This window comes from Sus scrofa, chromosome 17 (genome assembly GCF_000003025.6).
Source record: "Sus scrofa isolate TJ Tabasco breed Duroc chromosome 17, Sscrofa11.1, whole genome shotgun sequence".
Taxonomy (NCBI): domain Eukaryota; kingdom Metazoa; phylum Chordata; class Mammalia; order Artiodactyla; family Suidae; genus Sus; species Sus scrofa.
Window position 1 is genome coordinate 59,759,448 of NC_010459.5, and position 22,490 is coordinate 59,781,937.

General features: G+C 55.9%; 1 protein-coding gene across 2 annotated transcripts in view; it reads left to right on the forward strand.

Annotated features, from left to right (window-relative positions):
• PHACTR3 (phosphatase and actin regulator 3) overlaps positions 1-22,490 on the forward strand; it is a 216,485-nt gene that overhangs the window by 111,873 nt on the left and 82,122 nt on the right. For both annotated transcript variants that reach the window (XM_005673064.3, NM_001110176.1), the window contains exons 2-4: positions 7,181-7,342; positions 11,155-11,232; positions 17,010-17,192. In XM_005673064.3, coding sequence (XP_005673121.1) covers positions 7,181-7,342; positions 11,155-11,232; positions 17,010-17,192 — 423 coding nt within the window. The remainder of the gene's footprint in view (positions 1-7,180; positions 7,343-11,154; positions 11,233-17,009; positions 17,193-22,490) is intronic.

The window sequence follows — 22,490 nt, forward strand, 5'->3', positions numbered from 1 at the left end:
ATGAAGACAAGGCCTGATGGGAACGAGCCGATTCATGTCGGGTGCTCAGGGCACAGCTTGTCACACAGCAAGCGCCCAGCAGATGCTGCTGTTGCTGATGACCGTGACCGCAAAACAACCCTTGCCCTGCTTGACTCCTCCGTGTGAGTTACAGGCCCGCATAGGCATCAGGTGAGGGCTCTGCCCCAGCATCGTCTCTGGGTTCCTGCCTCCTTTCTCTGCTGTCCGCATGGTCCTTGCCCTGCTGTCCTCTCTCAGCGGGCCTCCTAGCCTTCAGCCTCATTCCTCTGCAGTTGGCACCCGCATCGACTGTCTCTGCAGCCCTTTCCTCAGTGCTGACCATGTACCCCAGTGGTCCCCAGGCCCTCAAGGCTCCTCTGGTGGCTGCACACGGCCCTCCTTGGCTGGGTCCCAACCTCCCCTCCGGCCTCTCCAGCCCAAAACCCAGAGCTCCAGCCTAAGGGTTCTCAGGTTCAAGTACACAGACCCATGCCAGCAAATTCGGAATGCCTAGGACAACACAGCATTGCTATTTTTTTTTTCATTTATCGGTATATTGATTGATATATCAATAATAACGTTTCCTCTGTTTTAAAATTTTTATTGGAGTAGAGCTAACAATGCTACGTTAATCTCAGGTGTACAGCAAAGCGAGTCAGATATGTGTACATATAACATACACCCCCGTTCTCTTTCAGATTCCTTTCCCATGTAGGCTCTCTCAGAGCGCTGCGTAGATTTTCCCGTGCCACACAGTGGCTCCCTACTTATCTGCTTTATCTACAGTTGCGTGTAGATGCCAGTCCCAACCTCCCAATTTTTCCGTCCTTGCAACGTTTCCCCTTTACTAACCTTAAGTTTAGTTTCAAAATCATTAAGTCTATTTCTGTTTTGTGAATAAGTTCTTTTGTATCATTTTTAATTAGGTTCCCCTTATTAGTGATCTCCTATGATGTTTGCCTTTCTCTCTTAGTGTGATAACCTCTACGATGATGTTTCCTGTTATTTGTAGTCAGGGGTGATGCTGACAATGATAATTTGTGTCTAGGTATTTGTGTGTGTTTGTTGGCCATCAGTTGGCGCCGTTGAAATTTGGAGTCTCAGTGTGCATGCCAGGTTTATACATGGAGGCCGTACAGCTTCTGAACCTTGGAGACTGAGGCATTGGATCTGGCTCCCCTGCATCGTTTGTTATCTGCCAAACACCACATGCTTTTATGGTATTTTACTCAACTCCTACTCAACCTCCAAGGCCCAGCTCCAATATTACCCTGACCCCCAGTAGCCTTCTGAATTTTCCCACCCCAGGCAGGGAGAATGGCTTCCTCTGCAGTTGTAATCCCTGTCTGGGTTCTTTCTGGTGATTCCACACACCTAGATTTTCTTTGTGGTCAGTTCACCAGGCAGGAGAGTGTCCAGTACCTCTTTTTTTGTTTTGTTTTTGTTTTTAGCTACACCCAAGGCCTGTGGAAGTTCCTGGGCCAGGGGACAAACCTGCACCACAGCAGCCACCCGAGCCACTGCATTGACAAGGCCAGATCCTTAACCTGCTGCACCACCAGGGAACTCCAAGCACCTCTATGTGCTGCCCCATGCCTGGCATGGTGTTTGGTTCACAGAAGATGGTCACTATGTGTTGCTGGATGTTTCTTTGGGGACAGGGAAGGACTCGTCAAAGAAATAGAAGCCACGCTCTGTGATCCACGTCCCCACCTCTCGTTTTCCTCTTTCAGAGCCTGTAAAGCATGCTGGAGTCACCTCCTTGTTCCCTTCCTCCTCCGTAAGCAGGTGAGCCTCATGCTGAGCAAGACAGCATGTCGCCTGTGTTTACTGCTCTGTGTCAAATGCAGGGCAGCCCTGGCCCACAGCGGGCCTCAGCTGATGCTTGACGAGTGAACTTGTGAATGAACGTGTGAAACAAACAAGCCTAAAGTCACATTCCAGTATCGCCTGATAAGGACAGTGCCTGTCTGTCCGGGAGGCCAAGCCACTCAGCATGTGGCATCTGGGAATCTGAGTGGGGGCTGTCCTTCCATTGTGTTTTAGCCTAGGTGACCCAGTGACATGGAAGGAGACAGGGGCAGGAGAGTGGATAGAAGACAAGGAAGCAGAAATGCCCAGTGTCACTAAGGTGAGGGCTTTGGAGTCAGACGGATGCGGGAGGGGCTGGATCCTGGCTCCAGCACTGGCACCTACCTCTGCCTCCCAAATTCACAGGTCAAGCAGGTGTTTATTCAAGTGCCAGTCAAGATGACAGGGACCCAGGTGGACAAGACAGCCACCCTTCCTGTCCTCACACAGCTTAACCTTTGTTCCAGGGTGGAAGACAGATGCTAACCATAGATAACACATCCCAGGGCACTATCTGAGCGTGATGAGAGCAGGATGGAGGGAACGTTAGGAATCAGGAGTTGGCCCTGGGCCAGGCATGGAAATTAGCCCACAAGTTCCGTGACCTTAGCCATGACAGTGGTGTCCCTCGCTGTCTTGTTCTAGGAGCACCTAATTTGTAGGTGGGATCCATCGATGGTGGAAGTCGATGGGGTTGGCCCTGGGGGACAAGTCCACAGACTGCCTCAGAGGGGACCGGGGGAGGGTTGCTGTGGTCGAGGGACCAGAGATGGCAGGGAGCTAAGCCGGCACCTTTAGCTCCAGGGTGGGGCACCTACCCCCCTCCATCATGGGTGGGAGGGGGGCTCCCGCCTGCCCTATAGGTAGGTGGTGCCTCCTCAGCAGATGTGGAAAACAGTTTTCATTAATTAACTGCTAATGCCTCACAGGTGGCAGAGGTGCCCCTTCAACTTCGCACCTCCGAGCTGTTCCAAGGCTGGAGGGATCTGCTGGGTCTGCACCTGCTGGGTGTGGGAAGGTGGTTCCCCCGCCACGGCCGAGCAGACTCACAGGCTGGGGATCCAGGGAAGCGGCGGTCCACGCAGCCTCCCTTCTGTCTGCATGACACACACATAGGGGTGCACACACGCCACCCACAGGTGTGCACACATTCACATACAGATACACCCTCTCTCCTAGATACATGCCTGCCGCGTTCACACCCACTCTCCAGGGAGGGGCGGGGGCAGGCGCCAGGGCACAGGAGGACCCACCCCACCTTTGCTGGTCCGGACCCCCAGGCACAGTCCGTGGCACGCCCATGCCCTTGAGTAAGTGGTTCCTTTCCCGGGGCAGCATCTGTTTTGAAGTTTCTGGCCTTGGGTTCTAAGTCGCAGCCCTGAGGAATCGCACTGGCCCTGGGCTCGAGGCGCCTGCAGGCAGCTGGGGGCAGAGGGCGCTTCCTCCCATGGGAGCACTGGAGGCGCAGTTTTCAGACTGATGGAGCCTGTCCCCACCTGGGCTTGGGGATCCTCACGGCCCCTGACAGCAGGCCCTGGGGAGTCACTCAGAACTAGGGGTCTTTCTGGTCACGCACTTCGGATGTTTGGTAAATGAACAAATCGGGTCATTTGAGCTGAGGAGCCCCAGGGGCTCCCTGCTGAATGTTGAATCAAGTTCAAGCCCCAGCTACGGCCCTGGCCCCTCATCCACTGCATTCTTCCTCCAAGCCCTTGACCCCACTCTTCCTCTGACTGGCACCTTCGTCCCTGCCCCAGCTCCTGTCTACACCGCCGGCTCCCCGTCATCCAGGCTTCTGCTCCAATAGCTCCTCTCAGAGCAGCTTTTCATAACCTCTCTTTACAGTCAGCCCCCCGGGTTCCCCAGACTCCCTGAGCAGGTGTTGGGTTCCGTCCGTCTGTCCTGTGTGGACGCACGCAGGTGTGTGCAAACACCAGCCATAGATGTGATGGGAAAAATAAGGAGAGGAAGGCAGCAGAGAACGCCGGGGTGTGCAGGCTGATTGTTCTCACCCATCGTCTGTCGCCTGCAGGCAACTAGAAGCCCCACAAGGGCAGGCATTTTTCTCTTCTGTTCACCTCTGTACATTCTGCTGGAGCGATTCCCAGCACGTGGCTGGTATCAATAAGTTTTTGTTGAATGAATGAATGAATGGATGGATGAATTCTCTAAGGGAGAATAGCGGGTGATTTGTTCAGGAGTGCCCCGCCCCTGCCCCAGGCTGTGTTGTGAGGACTCAGGCGGCAGAATGAGGTGGGAAACCCAGGACCTGCTCCAGCCACTAGGGGGCAGCGGGGGGGGGCAGGGGCAGCGGCAGCGGCAGGGCAGGGGCAGTGGGAGGCAGCACATTACAGTGGTGACGGTGGTGATGGTGCAAGAGGGGGAGGGGAGATGAGGAGGGGGCCGCACTATCCCTTCTGTCCACCTTCCATCCGTTCAGACAAGCACTTGGAGGTCCCCTGTCCCCATTCCCCCAGCAGAGCGGTGGCAAAAGTGAGGACACAGGGAGCAGGGAAGTGGCCTCAACACTTGAGCCCCCCATGATGAGCAAGGGAGACAGGGTGTGAGCCTGGATGCCTGGTTCTAGCGCCTGTGTTCCCAGCAGCTCACCAGACTGGTTTCCATGGCGTGCCATAGACACTAATGCAAAATGATGGTGCTAAAGTGAAGCCGGGGCTGGGGCAGAGGTGAGGTGGGCAGGGGTTGGGAGCAGACCTCGGAGACCGTACAGGCTTGGCCATTAATTGACCTTTGTCCAAAATGAGGAAGGAGGCCATGGGGAGTCAGGAGGAAGTGATCTGATCAGATTACGTTTGTAGGGGGTCATGGGGATGCCAGTTAGAAGGCTTGTGTGGGCATCTGGTGTGGCCGTGCTGGTGGCCTGGACTAAAGTGACAGTGATGCAGTGGCAGATGGAGTGAGGTTCGGGGTCTGATTTGTGGTTTATTTTATGCGTTGTTCCTTTTTGCTTTGGCTGCTAGGAAGCTCAGAGCCACCTGTGTACCCATGTGGAGTCTCTAACCCCAGAGGCTGTGGTCCTGTCCAGACGCCCCTTCCTCTGGACTTCCTCAGGCACTCATTTTATCTTGGTGGGCATGTTTCCGTACCCAACCTTTGTGGCGCGAGATGAGGGCTAAACCAAGCAGTGACAAAGCCGCCTTGTCCCCGTGCACATCTCCAGGGATCTTCGTCTTTATCTTCAGACCAGCCGGAAGCTTGGGGGGACCTGGCCAGTTCTTTCCCCTTTGTGCCAAAATTGCCTCCAGGACGGCCAGCCTTCCTGGGGCCATGTGGCAGCCATGTGGCACTGGCAGTCCCGCTCCCATCTGGCGTCCGTGGGCGGAGGAAGGAAAGAAGGGGATAATAACACGGGGTAAACAGTCTCTGGGGAGAGAAGGGCCGTCTGCAGGCTGCACGCCTGGTGTGTGGAGCTGGGGACCTGCGACCGGTCCTTGGACCTCCCCGAGTCCCTCGCCCGAACTTCCTGGTTCCTACTGGGTGCTGGCCACTGGGGTCACAGCTGAACACAAGATGGAGCGTGTCACTGGCTTAGGAGTCTCGCTGGTCTGCTGTCTCTGTAAGAAGTCCTCGCACGAGACTCCTCCGGGCTGTCTGTCTGCACAGGGGAGGGGCTTGCTGTGTGGACGCTGCAGACCCAGCCTGGGTGTACCCAAGGCGCAGTTCTTAACCACTGGGAGAGGGTGGCCGCACACCCTGGGTGGCTGGGATGGCCTGTGCTGTGTCCCATTCCCTCATGTCCTGCCCTGCCTGGTACAGTCATATAATCACCCTAGAAGCAGCTTAGGGCTGCGAGAGGGAGTCAGGCTGCCCAGAGCCAGCATTTCCTAGCTCCGATAGCCGACAGAATGGCTCTGAGCCTCAGTGTGCTCATCTGTAAAATGGGTATAACTGTCTCCACCGCATAGATTTCCTGTGAGGGTACAACACAGTGGTAACTGGCCCAGAACAAGCAGTGACTAATTTCATTCCAGAATAATTATTGTATCATGTATATAATATAAATTAACGCAATGAAAATGTCTACCAGGGAGTTCCCGTCATGGCGCAGTGGTTAACGAATCTGACTAGGAACCATGAGGTTGCGGGTTTGATCCCCATCCTCGCTCAGTGGCTTAAGGATCCAGCATTGCCGTGAGCTGTGGTGTAGGTCGCAGACGTGGCTCGGATCCCACGTTGCTGTGGCTCTGGCGTAGGCTGGCGGCTACAGCTCCGATTCGATCCCTAGCCTGGGAACCTCCCATATGCCGTGAGAGTGGCCCAAGAAATGGCAAAAAGACAAAAAAAATAGAAAAAAAGAAAAGTCCACCAAAAGGTACCCCTGCCGATGGGGCATGTTAATTAGTGTGGCTATACAGTTTTTTGTTGTTCTTTGTTTTTCTCATTTTTTAGAGTTTTATTGAGGCGTTCCCATTTTGGCTCAGCAGTAATGAACCTGACTAGTATCCATGAGGATGCGGGTTCAATCCCCGGCCTTGCTCATTGGGTTAAGGATCTGGTGTGGCTGTGGCTGTGGTGTGGGCCGGCAGCTGCAGCTCTGCTTTGACTCCTCGCCAGGGAATGTGCCATGGGTGTGGCCCTAAAGAGACAAAAACAAAACAAAAAAAGTTTTATTTTTATTTTTAAAATGTTAAAATTTTAATTACATTTTATTTAATAAATATTAAATAAATTTATGTTTATTTTAAAAATAAATTTAAAAGTAAAGTTTGGATTTTATTTTCAAAACACTATCATTGATTTACAATTTTAAAACAGATGATATGACTTCGCAGGGGTTGTAACATACTATCGAGAAACTGTGTGTTCTGTATGTTTGCCTATGGTCACACAGACTCTTCCACTCACCCCTAGGGATCAGGTGGAGTGATTATTTTACTGAGGTGGAAACTGAGGGTCCGAGGGGCTGAGTGGCCTAAGCTGCTGAGAGATGCAGCCCTTTGTAAGTCAGACCACGTGGGGCATTGGGCGGGGTCTGACGGTGACCAGCCATCCCAGGTCCAGTCCCCTGCCGGCCGGGGGCCTCCTTCAGCCTGGTCCTCGCTCGCTCCAGCTCGGCTCTTCCTGCGTCCTTGGGTCTCTGTGGGGCTTCTTGGCTCGAGAGGGACTCAGGCTTCCGGCCCTTCTTCCCAGGCAGCAGCAGGTGAATGAACCCACCGGGCGTGGAGCTGAGCGTGTGCTGGACCTGACCCCACGGAGCCCCCGGCTTTGGAAGGTCACTGGTGGCCCCAGGACAGGGGAGTCACGTCGGGTCCCCAGGGCCCCCTGTGGGCTCGGTAGCACTGACCCCTCCCTGGGCTTCGTCTTCCAGATGAGACGGAACAAACCCCCCCGGCGCGCTCCGAGTATCTGGTCTCAGGGATTCGAACTCCGCCCGCGAGGAGGAGCAGCAAACTGGCCACCCTGGGCAGGATCTTCAAACCCTGGAAGTGGCGGAAAAAGAAAAATGAAAAACTGAAGCAGACGACGTCGGGTGAGCAGCGGGGACGGGGCCTGCTGTTTGCCCTCCCGCGGGTCCCCTGCGGGTCCCTGGTGGGGGCGGGTCAGCACCAGGCACACCTGGAGCCCACTCCCCGCCCAGACCCTCAGGGGCCCACGAGTCACCCTGGATCCCGTTAGACACCCAGAATCCGGGTCAGTGCTGGCCCCAGGCCTGAGACTCAGCTTGTAACGACCTCCCCTCGCTGACCACAGAGTAGAAAGTGCCCAGCACCCCGGCATCTGGACCCTCCCTCGAAGGGCCCACCACTCCACCCCCACCCCCGGCTGATGCCAAGGGCCCTCGGTTTGGCCTCAGCACCCTGCGGCTTCTCCTACTGGGGCCTCCTCATCCCCATGCCCTCCCCTAAACGATCCAGAAGCTTCTCTCACTCACCTCCAGCTGCAGCCTTACACCCCACCAGTCCCAGCTCTCTGGGGGGTTGGGTTATGACAGGTGGTACCCTTGCCTCTACCCCTCGAGGTCCATGTCAGGAACTCTGGCCATGAGGCCGAGCCAGTCACTGAGCCTGGGGTAACTGTGCCTGAACTGGCTACGAGAGTGAAAATCGACCCAGCACAATTCCAACCATCCAAAGCCTGAGAAGCACCCCTCTCGCCAGCGCCCTGACCACCCCGGGGACAGGAAGTGGGCTCTGCGATGGGCAGCCGCTCCAGGGTCCAGCAGCAGTGGGTCGTGGGGCTGGGGTTTGGGTCCAGCTCCAAGGACAGGGTGCCCTTGATGAAGAGGAGGTCAGTGTCCTGAGAGGCCAACCCCAGGGAGCAGCATCCTAGCTCCCCCAGGCCTATATCCACGGCCGGAAAGAATTAGTGAGAGGGCTGCCGTGTGGAGGGAGCCCTGGGCCTTGGGGACCTGTCCTGTGAGCGCCCGTCTCAGGCTGTTGCCTCTGGCGGTCCCCGGAGTCCCTATTCCCTTCCCAGCCTTGAAGAAGCACAGATGCCAGGGCGCAGAGGATGGCAGAGGCAAAGCCAGTGGGGGCGGGGGGTGGGGGCTGCTTCTTATAGCAGCAGCTGGTCCTCCACTCACACTTTTTAATGTTTTATGAAATCACGTGTTTCACTACCCAAAAAGGTGATTGACAAATTCTCCAAGTCAAGAATGAAAGCAGAACAAGCACTGTTATTCAGTGAATCTCGTGAGGCCCCTGCGTGCCAGGCACAGAGCAGGTGGGGGGCCCAGGTCCCGCCCACAGAGCTTTCTGCCAGGTGGGGGCTCAGGCCACAGACAAGCAAACACGTGGACGAGCTCGTGAGATAGACCTTCCCCTGGCAGGCTGTGGAGGGAGGAGTCAGCAGGTGCTGGGGTGGGGGGGTGGGTGAGGGTGGGTGTTGCCTTGGGTTGCGTGGCCTGAGAGGACCCAGGTGAGAAGGTGACACTGAGCTGACCCTTAATTGGCCCCCCTGGGGAAAAGCATCGCAGCAGCAGGAACAGCCATGCGGACGCACTGAGTTGGGGAAGGCTCACCTTTGCGCCAGTGAAAGGCTCCAGGGGCTGGGGCAGCATGACCTCTGTGACCTTGGGGAACCCCGATATTCTCTGGGCCATGGGATTGGAAGGGGAGCTGCATGCTCTCAGGACCCTGTGCCCCTGGCCCCTTGACCCTGGGCTGTGGGGAGCACCCTGTGAGTTCATCGGGATGCTGGGGACCCTGCCAGGGGGTGAGTGTCACCAGGTTAATCCCGGCAGGGTCCCCAACTTCAGGTTCCTTATCAAGTATTTGGAAGACTGGAAACGGTGCTGTGTTTTATTTATTTATTCTAAGCCATTCCCCTCCCCTCCAAGTGCGGGATATTATTTATTTCAGCATATCAAATCCTGGATTTCACAGGCTTCCTTGGCTAGGGTGAGATGAAGTCAATAAGAAGATGGTTTAGAGAAAAAAAATGATGCAGGAGTTCCCGTCGTGGTGCAGTGGTTAATACATCCGACTAGGAACCATGAGGTTGTGGGTTCGATCCCTGCCCTTGCTCAGTGGGTTAACGATCCGGTGTTACCGTGAGCTGTGGTGTAGGTTGTAGACGCGGCTCCCATCCCGCGTTGCTGTGGCTCTGGTGTAGGCCGGTGGCTACAGCTCCGATTCAACCCTTACTTAGCCTAGGAACCTCCATATGCCATGGGAGCAGCCCAAGAAATGGCAAAAAGACAAAAAAAAAAAAAAAAGATGCAGACAGGGGTTTGGGCGCGGGGGGACTGGCCGATACCACAGAGATGGCTTTCAGAAGCCTGCAGTCTGGGACGTGGCATCTGGTCCCTGCTGGCTCTGGGGCGTGGCCTGGGCGGTGGGGCATGTCCCTGAGATGCGGGCAGCAGCCCTGGCCCCTGCCTCTTCCAGTAGCTGGGGTGTGTCCAAGTCACTGGGGTGAGTCCAAGTCCCGCATCGGAGCCGGCCCCTGTGAGTGCCACCCAGTGCTGGCTGGACGACGCGGCCCCTCAGTTCTAGGACCTTCACCCTCGTTCTGCTCACCTCTGTTTTCAGACTAGACGGCAGTCCTTTGCTCACCTCCCAAAGCCAGGGTTCCACTTCTCAGTTTTATCCACACTTCTGGCGCCTGGAAACTGGATTGGAAATTGGACTCAGAAAGGAAATTATGCCCCCTTTGTCCCCAAATGTCATCTCTCTGATGTTTGGGTTTTCCCATTCACCCCTCAGATGGCAGCGTAAACACCCTCAGGGGTGCCCTCCCCACCCCACCCCCACCTCCGCCCTGTGCCCTTCTGCTTGAGGCCACTTGCCTGCTTGTTGATGTTTGTCATCTGCTCCATGCACCATCCTCCCCGAGGCTGGCACACAGTAGGTGCTCAGTAAATGTTTCTGAATAAACGAAATAACTTCAGTCCCCTTGCCTGTTTGTCCTCAGCCACTAGACTTTAAGCTCCACCGGCCGGGCCACTCTTTCTTTTCCCATCCCAACCCGCGCCGGGCAGAGAGCTCCCACGCGTGCCTGACCCAGGCCCCTTGGCGACCCAGGCTTGTAGCCAGGACTTTGCATCTTTTAAAGGGAGGATCTGAGGGATGACGGTTCATATTTGGAAAGTGGATTCTACTGGAGGCAGGTAGTTTTCTGGATGGTTAGGAGAAGAAGGAGCTTGTCAAGCGGAGTGAGCCCGCCCCAGGAGGGGAGAGGCAGGGGCGGAGGGCGAGGTGCTGGGGCCCAAAGGGCTATTCTGAAGGAGGAATGAGAAGGCTCAGCACATTGAGGACGGTGGAGGGGGTGGGGGCCTGGCCTCCATCCTGTTTATCTGGGGAATTCTTGGAAAGCACGAACGTGGGGTTCATGGGAGGAGCCTCCCGTGCCATAGTTGTGCAGAAGCCTGATCTGTGGACAGGTGGAAGGGTGGCCAGGATGTAGTTAACGAACAATAATAGAGCCACAAAAGAGCATCCCGGGGTATTGGGGACAGAGAGAGGATGCAGTCCTGGGCTGGAACATGAAGGGATTTCTGCAGGGGATGGGACGGGCGCTGGAAGAGGCTGAGCAGAGGCCGTCGTACGGGGCTCCCTTTCAGGTGCGTCATGGCAACCATCACCCTAAACCATACTCCCCTTCCGCCCTGCTTTCCGCTGGTACCCGGCAGATTGTTCAGGGAGGGAGCTCGGGATACCTGAGCCGCGCGCACACACACACACACACACATGCACATGCACACACCCGGTGGCCCCCTAACCTGCGGTCACCTGCCACCTTGCTGCCCTCTCCCTGACCTGGAGGTGGCATTGGTGGGGCTCAGGCAGGGCCACACGGCACCTCTGCCCGTGACTCACCTGATGTTTGTGTGTCCTGCAGCCTTGGAGAAGAAGATGGCCGGCAGGCAGGGGCGGGACGACCTCATCAAGAAAGGGCTGCTGGAGATGATGGAGCAGGGTGAGTGGGGCCGGGGCAGGAGGGCTGGAGCGCAGGGCTGGGCGTCTGACGGGGCCCAGGAAGCCCACTGGCGGGGAGGGGGAGGTGGAAGAGTCCAGATGTGGCAGCTGGACCTGAAAGAGGCCTGCATGCCTAGAGAAACGCCCCAAGTGAGGACCCGGGGCTCAGCCCCCAGGCCTCTGAGGACCATTGGTGAGTCTAAGCTCAGCTACTCCCAGGCTGGGTGTGGATGGAGCTGGTGGTGAGTCCTGATTCCTCTGAGGTGGTAGCACTGCCTCTTGGTTTTTTTGGTATTCATATTTTCAGCGTAGATTTGGGGGAGTTACTCATCCCCCATTTTCCCCTAGTCCCGGGGCTGCCGTTTATTAAGCATCAGTGATGAGATTATATGCCAGGTGCTGAGCCGGGCGGGCGCTCTACTCACCTCCACCCTTTCGTCGTCACAGCCTCCTTGGGACTGGGGGTGGTGTTACTCCCCGTTTCCAGGTGAGGGATGTGAGGGTCTGGGAGGTGGCTGTCCTAGTCGCGCAGCTGGAGGACCCAGAGGCTGTGTGGACTCTGGTCCAGAGACCTTAATCACCGCAGTACGGGGCCACCTGGGGTGGCCTCTTTGCGAAACACCAGGTTTTATCGCTGGCACAGTGAATTTTCAGAATTCTCGAGTTCCCTCATCTCCCTCTCTTGGGGACGGTGTGAGGCGCGGGCTCGGGTCCTGATGCTCACCCTTCCTGCTTTCTAGTTCTCTGAGTCTCTGAAGCGTGGGGACGGGAGCGGGTATCAGGAAACCTCCATACTGCTTATAAGTCTCTGGGGAGCTGAACCAAGCACTTGCTCCTGATTGAAGAAAGCTGGCCTCCCAGAGCCACAGGTCCCCGAGGACACGAGAATAAACGGGAATTCCCATCTCCCTTAAGCCTGCGAATATCACTAGTGTCTTTGTGATTTTCCAGGTATCAGAAACTGGGGAGGGAGCCCCTGGAGTCAGTGACCCCAGATTTATAACACAGGCCCTCCGAAGTCCTCCCTCTCCTTTAGCTTCAAAGGGAAAGTCAGCTGCTGATGCTGTTTTCGGAGGAAAACTATGTGGGAAATTGCTTAGGGTATGAATCAAACTTTGCCTGTAAAAAAAACAAAAAACAACCTTGGTGTCAAGTCCTGTGACCTTCAGATGGTCAAGGTCCCGGCCTGACTCTGGGGTTTGGAGGAATGTCATGGCTGGGATGGAAATCGGACTGTTTTAATTTGGACGGGACAGAAAAACTCCCAACTGCGGCCTTTTGAATACCTAGCCAACAAACTTTCCCTTAAATCTTGGGGAAGGAGGAGGGAAACAAAGCAATATGAAGGCCTGTTTATCATCTATTTATTTTAGAGCCTCACCCAAAACACATGGAGGTGCCCAGGCTAGGGGGCGAATCGGAGCTGCAGCTGCTGGCCGACACCACGGCCACAGCAATGCCAGATCCAAGCCACATCTGTAACCTATGCCACGGCTTGTGGCAGCTCCAGATCCTTAACCCACTGAGCAAGGCCAGGGATGGAACCCGCATCCTCATGGATGCTGGTCAGGTTCTTAACCCACCAAGCCACAATGGGAACTCCTATCATCTATTTTTTAAAAATATTATTGACGTTCCTGTCATGGCTCAGTGGTCAATGAATCCGACTAGGAACCACGAGGTTGCAGGTTCGATCCCTGACCTCGCTCAGTGGGTTAAGGATCCCATGTTGCCATGAGCTGTGGTGTAGGTCCCAGAAGCGGCTCAGATCCTGCATGGCTGTGGCATACCCGGTGGCTCCAGCTCTGATTCGACCCCTAGCCTGGGAACCTCCATATGCCACGGGTGCGGCCCTGAAAAGACAATAAATAAATAAATAAATATATTATTTTGCTGAGGAAAGAGTTACTAAAGACATGGCTTTGATTCCCTTGATAAGGAGGCTGGTGAGTCATTTAAGGGGAGAACTTCCAGGAGAAGGGCAGTTTGCCTTCCCTCATCTCCGCATCATGGCAAAACAATGTTGCCTGACAGCCTGAGCAGCGAGCCAGCAGTCAAATTGATGGGGTGGGCGCGGGGCCGAGGTGCCGGGGGCCAGCTCTCCTGGCTTCCGTGAGGCTGGTGGGAGGTCTCATGCCAGCCCGCCTGCGGTCTTGCGCTAGATGGGGGTCAGCGAGCCTTTTTTGGAGAGAGCCAGACAGTGGGTATTTTCGGCTTAGATGGCCGTCCTGTGCTGTAATCAGGCAAAAACTGCCACAGACACTACTTGAAGGAGTGGGCGTGGCTGGGTTCCAGGACCACTTTATTTAGGGACGTTGAAATTTGAATTTCATATCACTTTCCTGTGTCGTCAGTTATTAGTTTCCTTTCAATTTTTTCCCCACCATTGAAAGAGGTAAACCCCCTTTGAAACTCCACGCTCTAGGAAACAGGTGGCGGCTGGATGAGGCCAGGGTGTAGGTTGCCAACCCCGACGTTAGATGATTTTTCTCTTGCTCAGTGATTATGGACCAGGAGCTCGAGGGGCCTGAACCAGTCTCTTTGCTCAGGAACGGACAGCACGCTCGTTAATGGTTCTCCCCCAATTTTATTGAGCACATGCTATGGGCCAGGGTCTGTGTTAGCTGCTGAGGATGCGGTGAGCAAATACTTTTCTCCCAGGACTCATAGTCTGGTGAGGAACAAGCCTTAAACATCCCACAAACAAATGTAAGACCACAGCTGAGATCAGTGTGGCGCAGGAGAGGCACCTGCAAAACAGGAGTTGGGGCCCCGACCTGGTCAGGGCCTTGGGTCGGGTGGGGGAGGGTGGTGAGGCTGGCGTGGGTCTGAAGGCAGGAGGAGCCAATAGGCTTCTCTCAGAACTTGCCAGCATCAGGATCACCTGGGCAGCTCTTGCGTCAAAGGCGCTGGGGGTGGGGCCCAGGCATCATACTTTATAAGCCTCCCCAGCTGCTTCCAACTTTGGTGCCACGGAGGTTGAGAAGCGGAGGGAGCCGGTGAGCTGGGGGGTGGGAGCAGCCCGCGTGCATCCCTGCTTCTCCCTGCAAGGTGGACAGAGCCAGGAAAACTAGACTCCCCAGGAAGGAAGCGGCTGGGTGACAAAGCCTCCTCTGGGGCTGTGGGGGCCCAGGACAGCCACAGGGTGCGTGGGCAGGGTGCCTGCCCAGGGCATCGCTGCAGTGGGGGTGGGGGGTGTTAGAAGCAGGGCAGCAGGGATTGCCCCTGGGAAGGGCCCTGGGGAGGGAGAGGGGGCAGGGAGGTGGGCTCACCACCCACGTGGACCCCAGGGGGCTTTACTGCGTGTATTCCCTCCAACAGGCAGACAGACAGCGATAAGAGGAGTTGTGAAATGTTTGATCACAGGCTCCTTGCAGGGTTGTTTCCTTCCTGCATTTGCTCAGAAAATGCCTTTTCTCTCTGGGGGTGAAGTCAAAGCTCTAGGTCCGTCCTGTCCCTCATTTGTCCTGGTGTTGGGACCGCAGGGTTCCTGCTGGGTGCGTAGCAATCCGTGGCCTTGGGAGTTGGTCCTTGGTTTGGATTCAGAAATCGCCCACCTGGGCTGGACATCTTTGTGGCCAGGAGCGCCCCCCTGTGGCCGGCCGCCCTCCGTCCCCGCTGAGCCTGTACTTCACACCCAGTGAAGCCCCTGGCGGCTCAGTGAGCCTCCAGCTGTGACCGATAACCTAGGGGCTCAGAGCAGCCCCCGCAGGCCAGGGCCCCGGACCCTCCCAGAGCTGCCCGGAGTCCTCCACAGCCCCAGGACCTCACACTTGAACTTCCTTGGCCAGGACACACCTGGGAAGGGCCTCTGCCCAGCGCAGGTGTGCACACAGACACGCCCTGGAGTCAGTCCCCTGGAGTTTGCCCACAATGCAGTCAGGAGCCAGCCCTGGACGGAGCCTGTGGGAGAGCCCCACGTCCCGGGCACCCCTCTCTAGGGGGCACCCCTCTCCAGGGGGTGTGTTATCTTGTGATGCTCTGAACACGTGTTTTATGAACTCCTCTGACCTCTCCTCTGGTTTCTGAGAGTCCGGCCATCCGCCGGGCCCAGGAAGGACCCTGTGTGTGGTGGGAGATGGGACCAGCTCTGCCCGGGAACGGGCAGCTGCTGACCTTTCTCCTCACTCCGCCTTCACTGCTCTGGCTGGTGACACATCTGTGACAGGCAAGGGCCGGTGTCCCACCCCCTCCATAGGGTCCCCGACCCAGACAGGCTGCTTGAGGGCAGAAGCTTGCCCGTTTCTCTGTCCACATGCCCTGTGTGCTCCTAAAGGACTTCCCGCATCCTCTGTGTGTATCTGCCTGGCACAGTCTTCAGTGATTTAAGGAATTGCATTCTCTGTCGTTGGACATAAGAGGAAGTTGTTAGCCTGGCGCTGTGTTCAGTGACCTGAGAGACTTGAGGTCTCTCTCCTTGGGGAAGCTGGCAGTGACAAATCGTGTCAGTCTGGTTTCTGTGTGGCAGAAACGCTGGGAGCAGCGTGTGTGTCTGTATGTGTGTCTACGTGCATGCTTGTACACGCATGTGTGTGTTTGCACAGTGCATGTGCACGCATGTGTGTGCATGTCTGGGGCACGTCCCCTTCCCTCTCACCATGGCTGCTCTGGGTATAACCCTGGCATCTGGCTTGTGTGCCCCCCTGCCGCCCTCGGGGGAGAAGGGCCTGGAGGGAGGGCCGACCGTCTGTGAGAGGCGCAGGGGACCAGCTGCCCACAGCTCCCCCGCCCCGCCAGCGTTGCTTAGCAACGACCCTGCCACGGGGCTATTTTGGGAACCGTAAGTTTTCATTGAAGGTGATTATGAGCCGCAGCCCAGGAAAGTCCAGCAAGTCCACTAAGGTGGGAAGCGGGTGGAGGAATCCAGAAACCCTGGGTGTTTTGCCAAGCCTGGGGCAGGGAGCGGGCGGGCGCAGGGGGAGGAGGCTGGGGACCTTCCGGCCTTTCAGGCTCTGATCACTTGATGGAGGGGAGGATGGAGACGCCGTTATAAGTATCGACATCATTATTAGTAATCACCAGCAGCAAATGACCTGCCCCTTCTAAGACCTGGTGTCCCCGCCTGTAAAGGGCGGGTAGCAGTCTCTCCTAAGGCCGTGGAGAGCTGTCCACTCAGCTGGGACAGCGCCGTGCGCTGTCTCCGGCTCATGCATGGGTGCTGGCTGTCACCCCAGCCACGAAAGGCCGTGTGAGCCAGTGGCACAGACGGTCACAGCTGTGTGTCAGGATGGGTAAGCTAGTTGTGAGAAAGGGCCAAGAAGTTGCTGAGCGTGGTGGCCTCTGATCGGGTTCACAGGGTGAATTCTCTTGACTTGTGTCTCAGTCTTTTCCTGGGTCAGGACTGGTGGGCTGCTGGTCAAATCAGGCCCAGGACCTGTTTTTGTAGAGCCCTTCGAGCTAAGAAGAGGTTTGGACCTTCAAGGATTTTATAAAACTGAAAAATCGGGTGTTCCCGTTGTGGTTCAGTGGGTTAAGAACCCGACATAGTGTCTGTGAGGATGTGGGTAGGATCCCTGGCATTGCTCCGTGAGTTAAGGATCCCGCGTTGCCGTGAGCTGTGGTGTAGGTTGGCAGCTGTGGCTCCGATTCGACCCCCCAGCCTGAGGACTTCCACGTGCCGCCTTAGAAAGGTGGTGGGGAGGGGTTCTCAGGGTGTATAGGAGCAAAAGGTCTACCACACCGGGCCTGGGGTGGCGTCCTGGCCAGGAAGTCACTTTGTGTGAATGAAAAGCAGGAAGGAGGGAGTCTGGCCTGGCTGACAGCTGGATTTCTTTGCAGACGCTGAGAGCAAAGCAGGCAGCCCTGATGGAGGCCCCCGAGCTGCGCAGAGCGAACCTTCCACGCCCAGGCAGGAGCCCCTGACTTCAGAGGAAGCCCAGCCGGGAAGCCCTTCAGCCGCTGGGACAGACCAGGCTTCCCTGGATGAACCGCTGTCCTCGGAAACCCATTCAGATGATGCAGGTACTGGCTGGCTCCTGGAGTTGAGCTGTTCCCAGGATGGCATCGGGCCTGGGTGGTGACTGGGGTCCCTGGTCCAGGCTGTGCAGCAGCTCTGGCAGAAGACTGTCCCCAGAGGTGCAGCCACACCCCTGGTTCCGAGCCCTGCCGCGCTCCACTGTGTGGCTGAGTTTCAAGGTTTGCTGGGCGTTCTCCCTCAGCATCTTCCCAAGTCGGGCAGGGCTGTGGATAGAGGTGCTAACAGATGGGCACAGGTGACTTACCACCAACCTTCCTCCCAGGACGTCTTTGCTTGTTCTCTTGGGACTTCTGACCAAGGAAATGCTCTCTAAAGGGGCCCTGTCCAGTGGGAGCATCTTTGCTACCCCAAGGCCACAGGGCAGGATGGAGGCAGGGGGCCTCCCCGGTGGCCTGACTCCCTAGGGGATGGCTGCCCCTCCAGAGGGCAGCCTGTCTCCCTGGGCCACCCTGGGGCTGGCAGTGCTGGTGGTGGCGCGGCCAGCCTACTCCTCACCTTCTCTGCCAGGTGTGCCTGGCACATGCCCGAAGCCTCATTCCTCCCTCTGGCAAATGGGGGAAGAATGGTCTGTCTGGGGTTATCTGCAGGGTGCGAGGAGCCCCAGGTGGTGTCTGCTGCGTTGAATGATTCTTGGTGAGGGCGGTGGAGGCCGAGGTGGTGGTTCTAGTGGAGTTGAATTGAACAGACAGTTGCCGCAGTGAAGCAGGAGGAGAGAGAAGGAGAGAGGGATGGTGGGAACTAACTGTGGCCCCACCACAGAAACCTACCTGTAGGTGCTTTGAAACACCCACCCGTGCACCCTCTGACCTGTTAGCTTCCACAGAATTCCCCCGGGAGACCTTGTGGTCCAGCAGGAACCCTGTTCCCTCATAAAACCAAAGCTATAAATATACCCAGCATGGGGGCTGGGACGTGAACTGGGTTCCCACAGCATGGAGCAGGGGAGTTAGGGCCTCTGGGGTCAGCTCTCTGGCTTCAGAGCTGGGGACAGGGACAGCTGTGCTCGGCCCCTGCTTCTCCAGAGGAGGCTCCCTCCTATGCTTCCCCCGCTGCCCCATCCACGGCACTCTCTGGCTTAGCAGGCACCTGCCAAGAGCTGTGCTCTGCTCTCTCTAGGGGTGGCTGTGAGTCTCCAGTCTCAGTCTCACCCCAGCTTGGAGACGTGATAGGAGTTTGGGATCCAAGAGCTGTATTTCTTGGGACAGTCCTGGCCTTTCCCGCAGAGGTCCACTCGGCACGCCTGTGTCCCCGTGGGCTGTGTCATCAGACTTCAGGGCAGTGGTTGGCGGGTTCTTGTCGCCCACCTGTGGTTCTAGCAGCCGAGCTGCTCTCTGTCCACCAGCTTGGTGGGGGATGGATTCTTGGGTCCAGGCTTGGCTTTTTGAGATCACACATTTGTATTGGAGCTCCCGCTGTGGCACCACAGGATTGGCAGTGTCTGCGCAGCGCCAGGACGCAGGTTTGGTCCCCAGCCCAGCATGGCAGGTTAAAGGATCCACCATCATTGCCGTAGCTGCAGCATAGGTCGCAACTACAGCTCAGGTCTGATCCCTGGACCAGGAATTGCACATGTTACGGTGCAGCCCAATGTGAAAAATAAAAACAAAAACCAAATTAAGGACTTTTCCCAAGGTGGGACATGCTTTTGGGTCTGGGGTCATGATGGTAGTGTGTCTGAAACTGTCTTCCCAGAGGGATTGGGGGGGGAGCAAACCTGGTGGCCCCTAGAGCCGAGTCCACGGCAGCCCAGCTGGTGCGAAGGGATGAGAGGAATTGTCGGCACAGAGATGGAGGGATAGAGCAGGCTGGACGGGGGAGGGACCCTTGTTGGACCCGTGTGAGACTGGGAGCAGTAAATATCATTGACTTTGTGGCTCAGAAGGTCTCACCTCCACCAAGTAGCACAGAAGGAGCCACAGAGCATGTGCCGAGGAAGAGTGAGGGCTGGGTGCCAGTGGTCTTTCATCACAAAGAGCCTACAGGCTGCATTTTGGTGGACTGTGGTTGGCTTGGGAACAAGAGGGGTCGGGGGACTTGGGCAGAGCTGAAGGTTTATAGATGTGGACAGGCCTGGGCAGACCAGCCCTTCCCTGAGCCACACTGGGGTTTGCCCTGTAAGAGCACCGGCTGGTGGGCGGGGCAAGGCCTGGGGGAGTGAGACCCTGGTCGGAGTGTGGTCGGCGTGTGGTCCATGGTAACACAGTGACGCTCATCCCTCACCTGGGCTCTTCCTTCCCTCCTGCCCAGTGTGGTCCTGACCCCCAGGGTGTGAGAGGTGATGTTTTGTGGGTGGTACATGCAAACAACTTAAACACCTTCATAGTGATGCTTATTTTCATTAATTAGAGCAAGTGGTACGGGTTTCTCATTCAGGCCAATGATAGCTTCTTAATAAACAAATTGAAGTAAGAAGTAGGACTGTAAGTACAGCAGACAGAAATATACAGAGGGCCGGGCAGTGGCCAGTATCCAGAGCAGGGCTGATGGTCTCCTTAGCGCTGCAGTTAGTGTATTAGCAGCTAGTGATGCTTAGCACACTGCTGATGACAACAAGAGCCAGCATGCACAGCCCTTTGTGTGCAGGACACTGTTCAAAGGGCTCCATGTACATTTCACCATGGAAACCCCCCCAAGACGATCGATGCTCTGGCCCCGTCTTGCTCATGAGGAGCTCAAGGTGCACAGGTTAAGCATCTCACCCAAGGGAACAGAATTGGGGAACTGACAGCAGCATATGGTCTTTGACATCAGGCTGGCCCGAGTTTCAGATTTGACCGAACTCCTCGCGAAGCCGTGTGACCATGGACAAGCCACGCAGCCTCTCTGAACCTGCCTCACCAACTAAATGGGGATCATGCCCTACCCTGCTCTTGGGGTTGCTAAAATTGAACCACTTGGTTGTGACCCGCGCTGAGTGCGCAGAGAGCGTTTGCTGCTGCAGCTGAGGACCCTTGTCACCGTCTTTATCATCATCATCATCACTTTCGTCATCGTCATCATGGAAAAGCAGCCCTGGAAGGAGGGCGATGCATTAACTCCATATTTGGCTGCCCACACACGCCCCCTAGGGGCCATGCCTCTCTCTGCGTGTGCTGGGGCTGAGGGTGCACCTGCATTTTGCTCTTGAGCTGGGACACCCCCACCCCCACCCCACGGGCCTCTTGCAGCCCTGCAGCAGGAACACTGATCATGACTTCGGCTCCGAGTCTCCGCTGAGAAGCCTGACCTGGAGCAAAGCCCCTTCCGTGAGGGAGCGCTTGTAATCTAATGCAGAGATTTTAAACTCACCGTTGAAAACTGAAGTTTAAACATCAGGAGCTTTCACAAAAATCCACATGTGCAACTAGCTGCTTTTCTTTAAAAATTTTTGTTTTCTTACGGTATGGTTGATTTACAGTGCTCCTTCAATTTCTGCTGTCCGGCAAAGTGACCCAGCCATACATATACCTATATACACACATTCTTTTTTTTTGTTTTTGTATCATCTTCCATCATGTTCTAGCCCAAGAGATTGGACATAGGTCCCTGGGCTGTACGGTAAGACTCCATCGCTTGTCCATTCTAAATGGAGTAGTTTGCGTCTACCAACCCCAAACTCCCAGCCCTCTCCCTGTCTCCCCCCTTCCCCTGGCAAACACACGTCGGTTCTCCGTGCCCATGATCTGGTTCTGTTCTGTAGAGAAGATTGTCTGTGCCATATCTTAGATTCCACGTATAAGCGATATCATGGAATATTTGTTTTTCTGTCTGACTTCACTTAGTATGAGAGTCTCTAGTTCCATCCACGCTGCTGTAAATGGCATTGTTTTGTCCTTTTTGTGACCGAGTAGTATTCCACTGTGCATATATACCACAGCTTCTTTTTTTTTTGTCTCTTTTCCTTTTCCAGGGCCACTCCCGCAGCATATGGAGGTTCCCAGGCTAGGGGTCGAATTGGAGCTGTAGCCATCGGCCTGCGCCAGAGCCACAGCAACACGGGATCCGAGCCGCGTCTGCAACCTACACCACAGCTCACGGCAACGCCGGATCCTTAACCCACTGAGCAAGGGCAGGGATCGAACCCGCAACCTCATGGTTTCTAGTCGGATTCGTTAACCACTGTGCCATGACGGGAACTCCAATATACCACAGCTTCTTAATCCATTCATCTGGCTAGCTGTTTTTCAACCACCAGAGTCCAGGCCCACCTACGCAGCCACGGTCTCTCGGAGCAAGGCGAGGTCCCTCCCTTCGGGGGTCTTACCCCCCAGTGCCTGCCTGGCCCATTGGGTGTGAGCTGGCCATCCCTTCCATGGCAGGAAAGAGCCTGGCTCTAGGAGCCAACCCCTGTGCTGCACTGGGCTGCTGCTTCCGGGCGCCCCACACTGTGGAGTGGGGTTTTGTTTTTAGCTTTTGCTTTTTAGGGCCACACCCAAGGCATATGGAGGTTCCCAGGCTAGGGGTCAAATCAGAGCTGTAGCCGCCAGCCTACACCACAGCCACAGCAATGCTGCATCTGAGCTATGTGTGCGACCCTGACCACAGCTCACGGCAACATTGGATCCTTAACCCACTGAGCAAGGCCAGGGATCGAACCTTCAGCCTCATGGTTATTAGTCAGATCCGTTTCCGTGTTATATCTAATGATGGCAAACATCTCGGTAGGAAACGTGGTCAGACTATGACCATGGTTTTCTTTGATCCTCTGTTTGCGTTCAGTGATTTGGGTTGACTTTGGGGTGATTTGTGTTTGGGGTGCTTGCTGGTTTTGTCCTCTTGGTGTGGCATCAACCACAGAACTTGCCCTAAAAAGCCCAGGAGGGTTTGTTGTTTTGATGTTAAGTGGGACAGGATCCCGTTCAGGGTGTCTGTCGGGCAGAGGCTGAGCTCTGGGCTTCCCAAGAGTGTTCTCATTAAAAGGAAAAGTGGCCTTCAGTGAGCATGTTCTCCCTATGCAATATTATCTTAGCCCTGCTTTGGGTTTTGCTTTTGTTTTGAGATGAGAAAGCAGGAGCCCAGAGAGGTTAAGTCACTTGCCCGAAGCCACAGAGCATATAAGCGGTAAAGCTGGGATTTGTTCTTAACTTTAACACTCTACAGCCCAAACTAGAGCCAAGCTTTTCTCTGCTTCTGGAATGCTCTGGAATGTGGCTTGTTTCTGCAGTCTTGAAGATGGTTAGCAAATTGCAGGCTACAGGTCAGACCCAGCCCACCTGTGTCTGTATGACCAGCTCAAGTGTGTTGGCACCGTAAGCCTGGGGACCATGCAGAGATGGCCCCCTCCTTGCCCCCAGCCTCTGCCT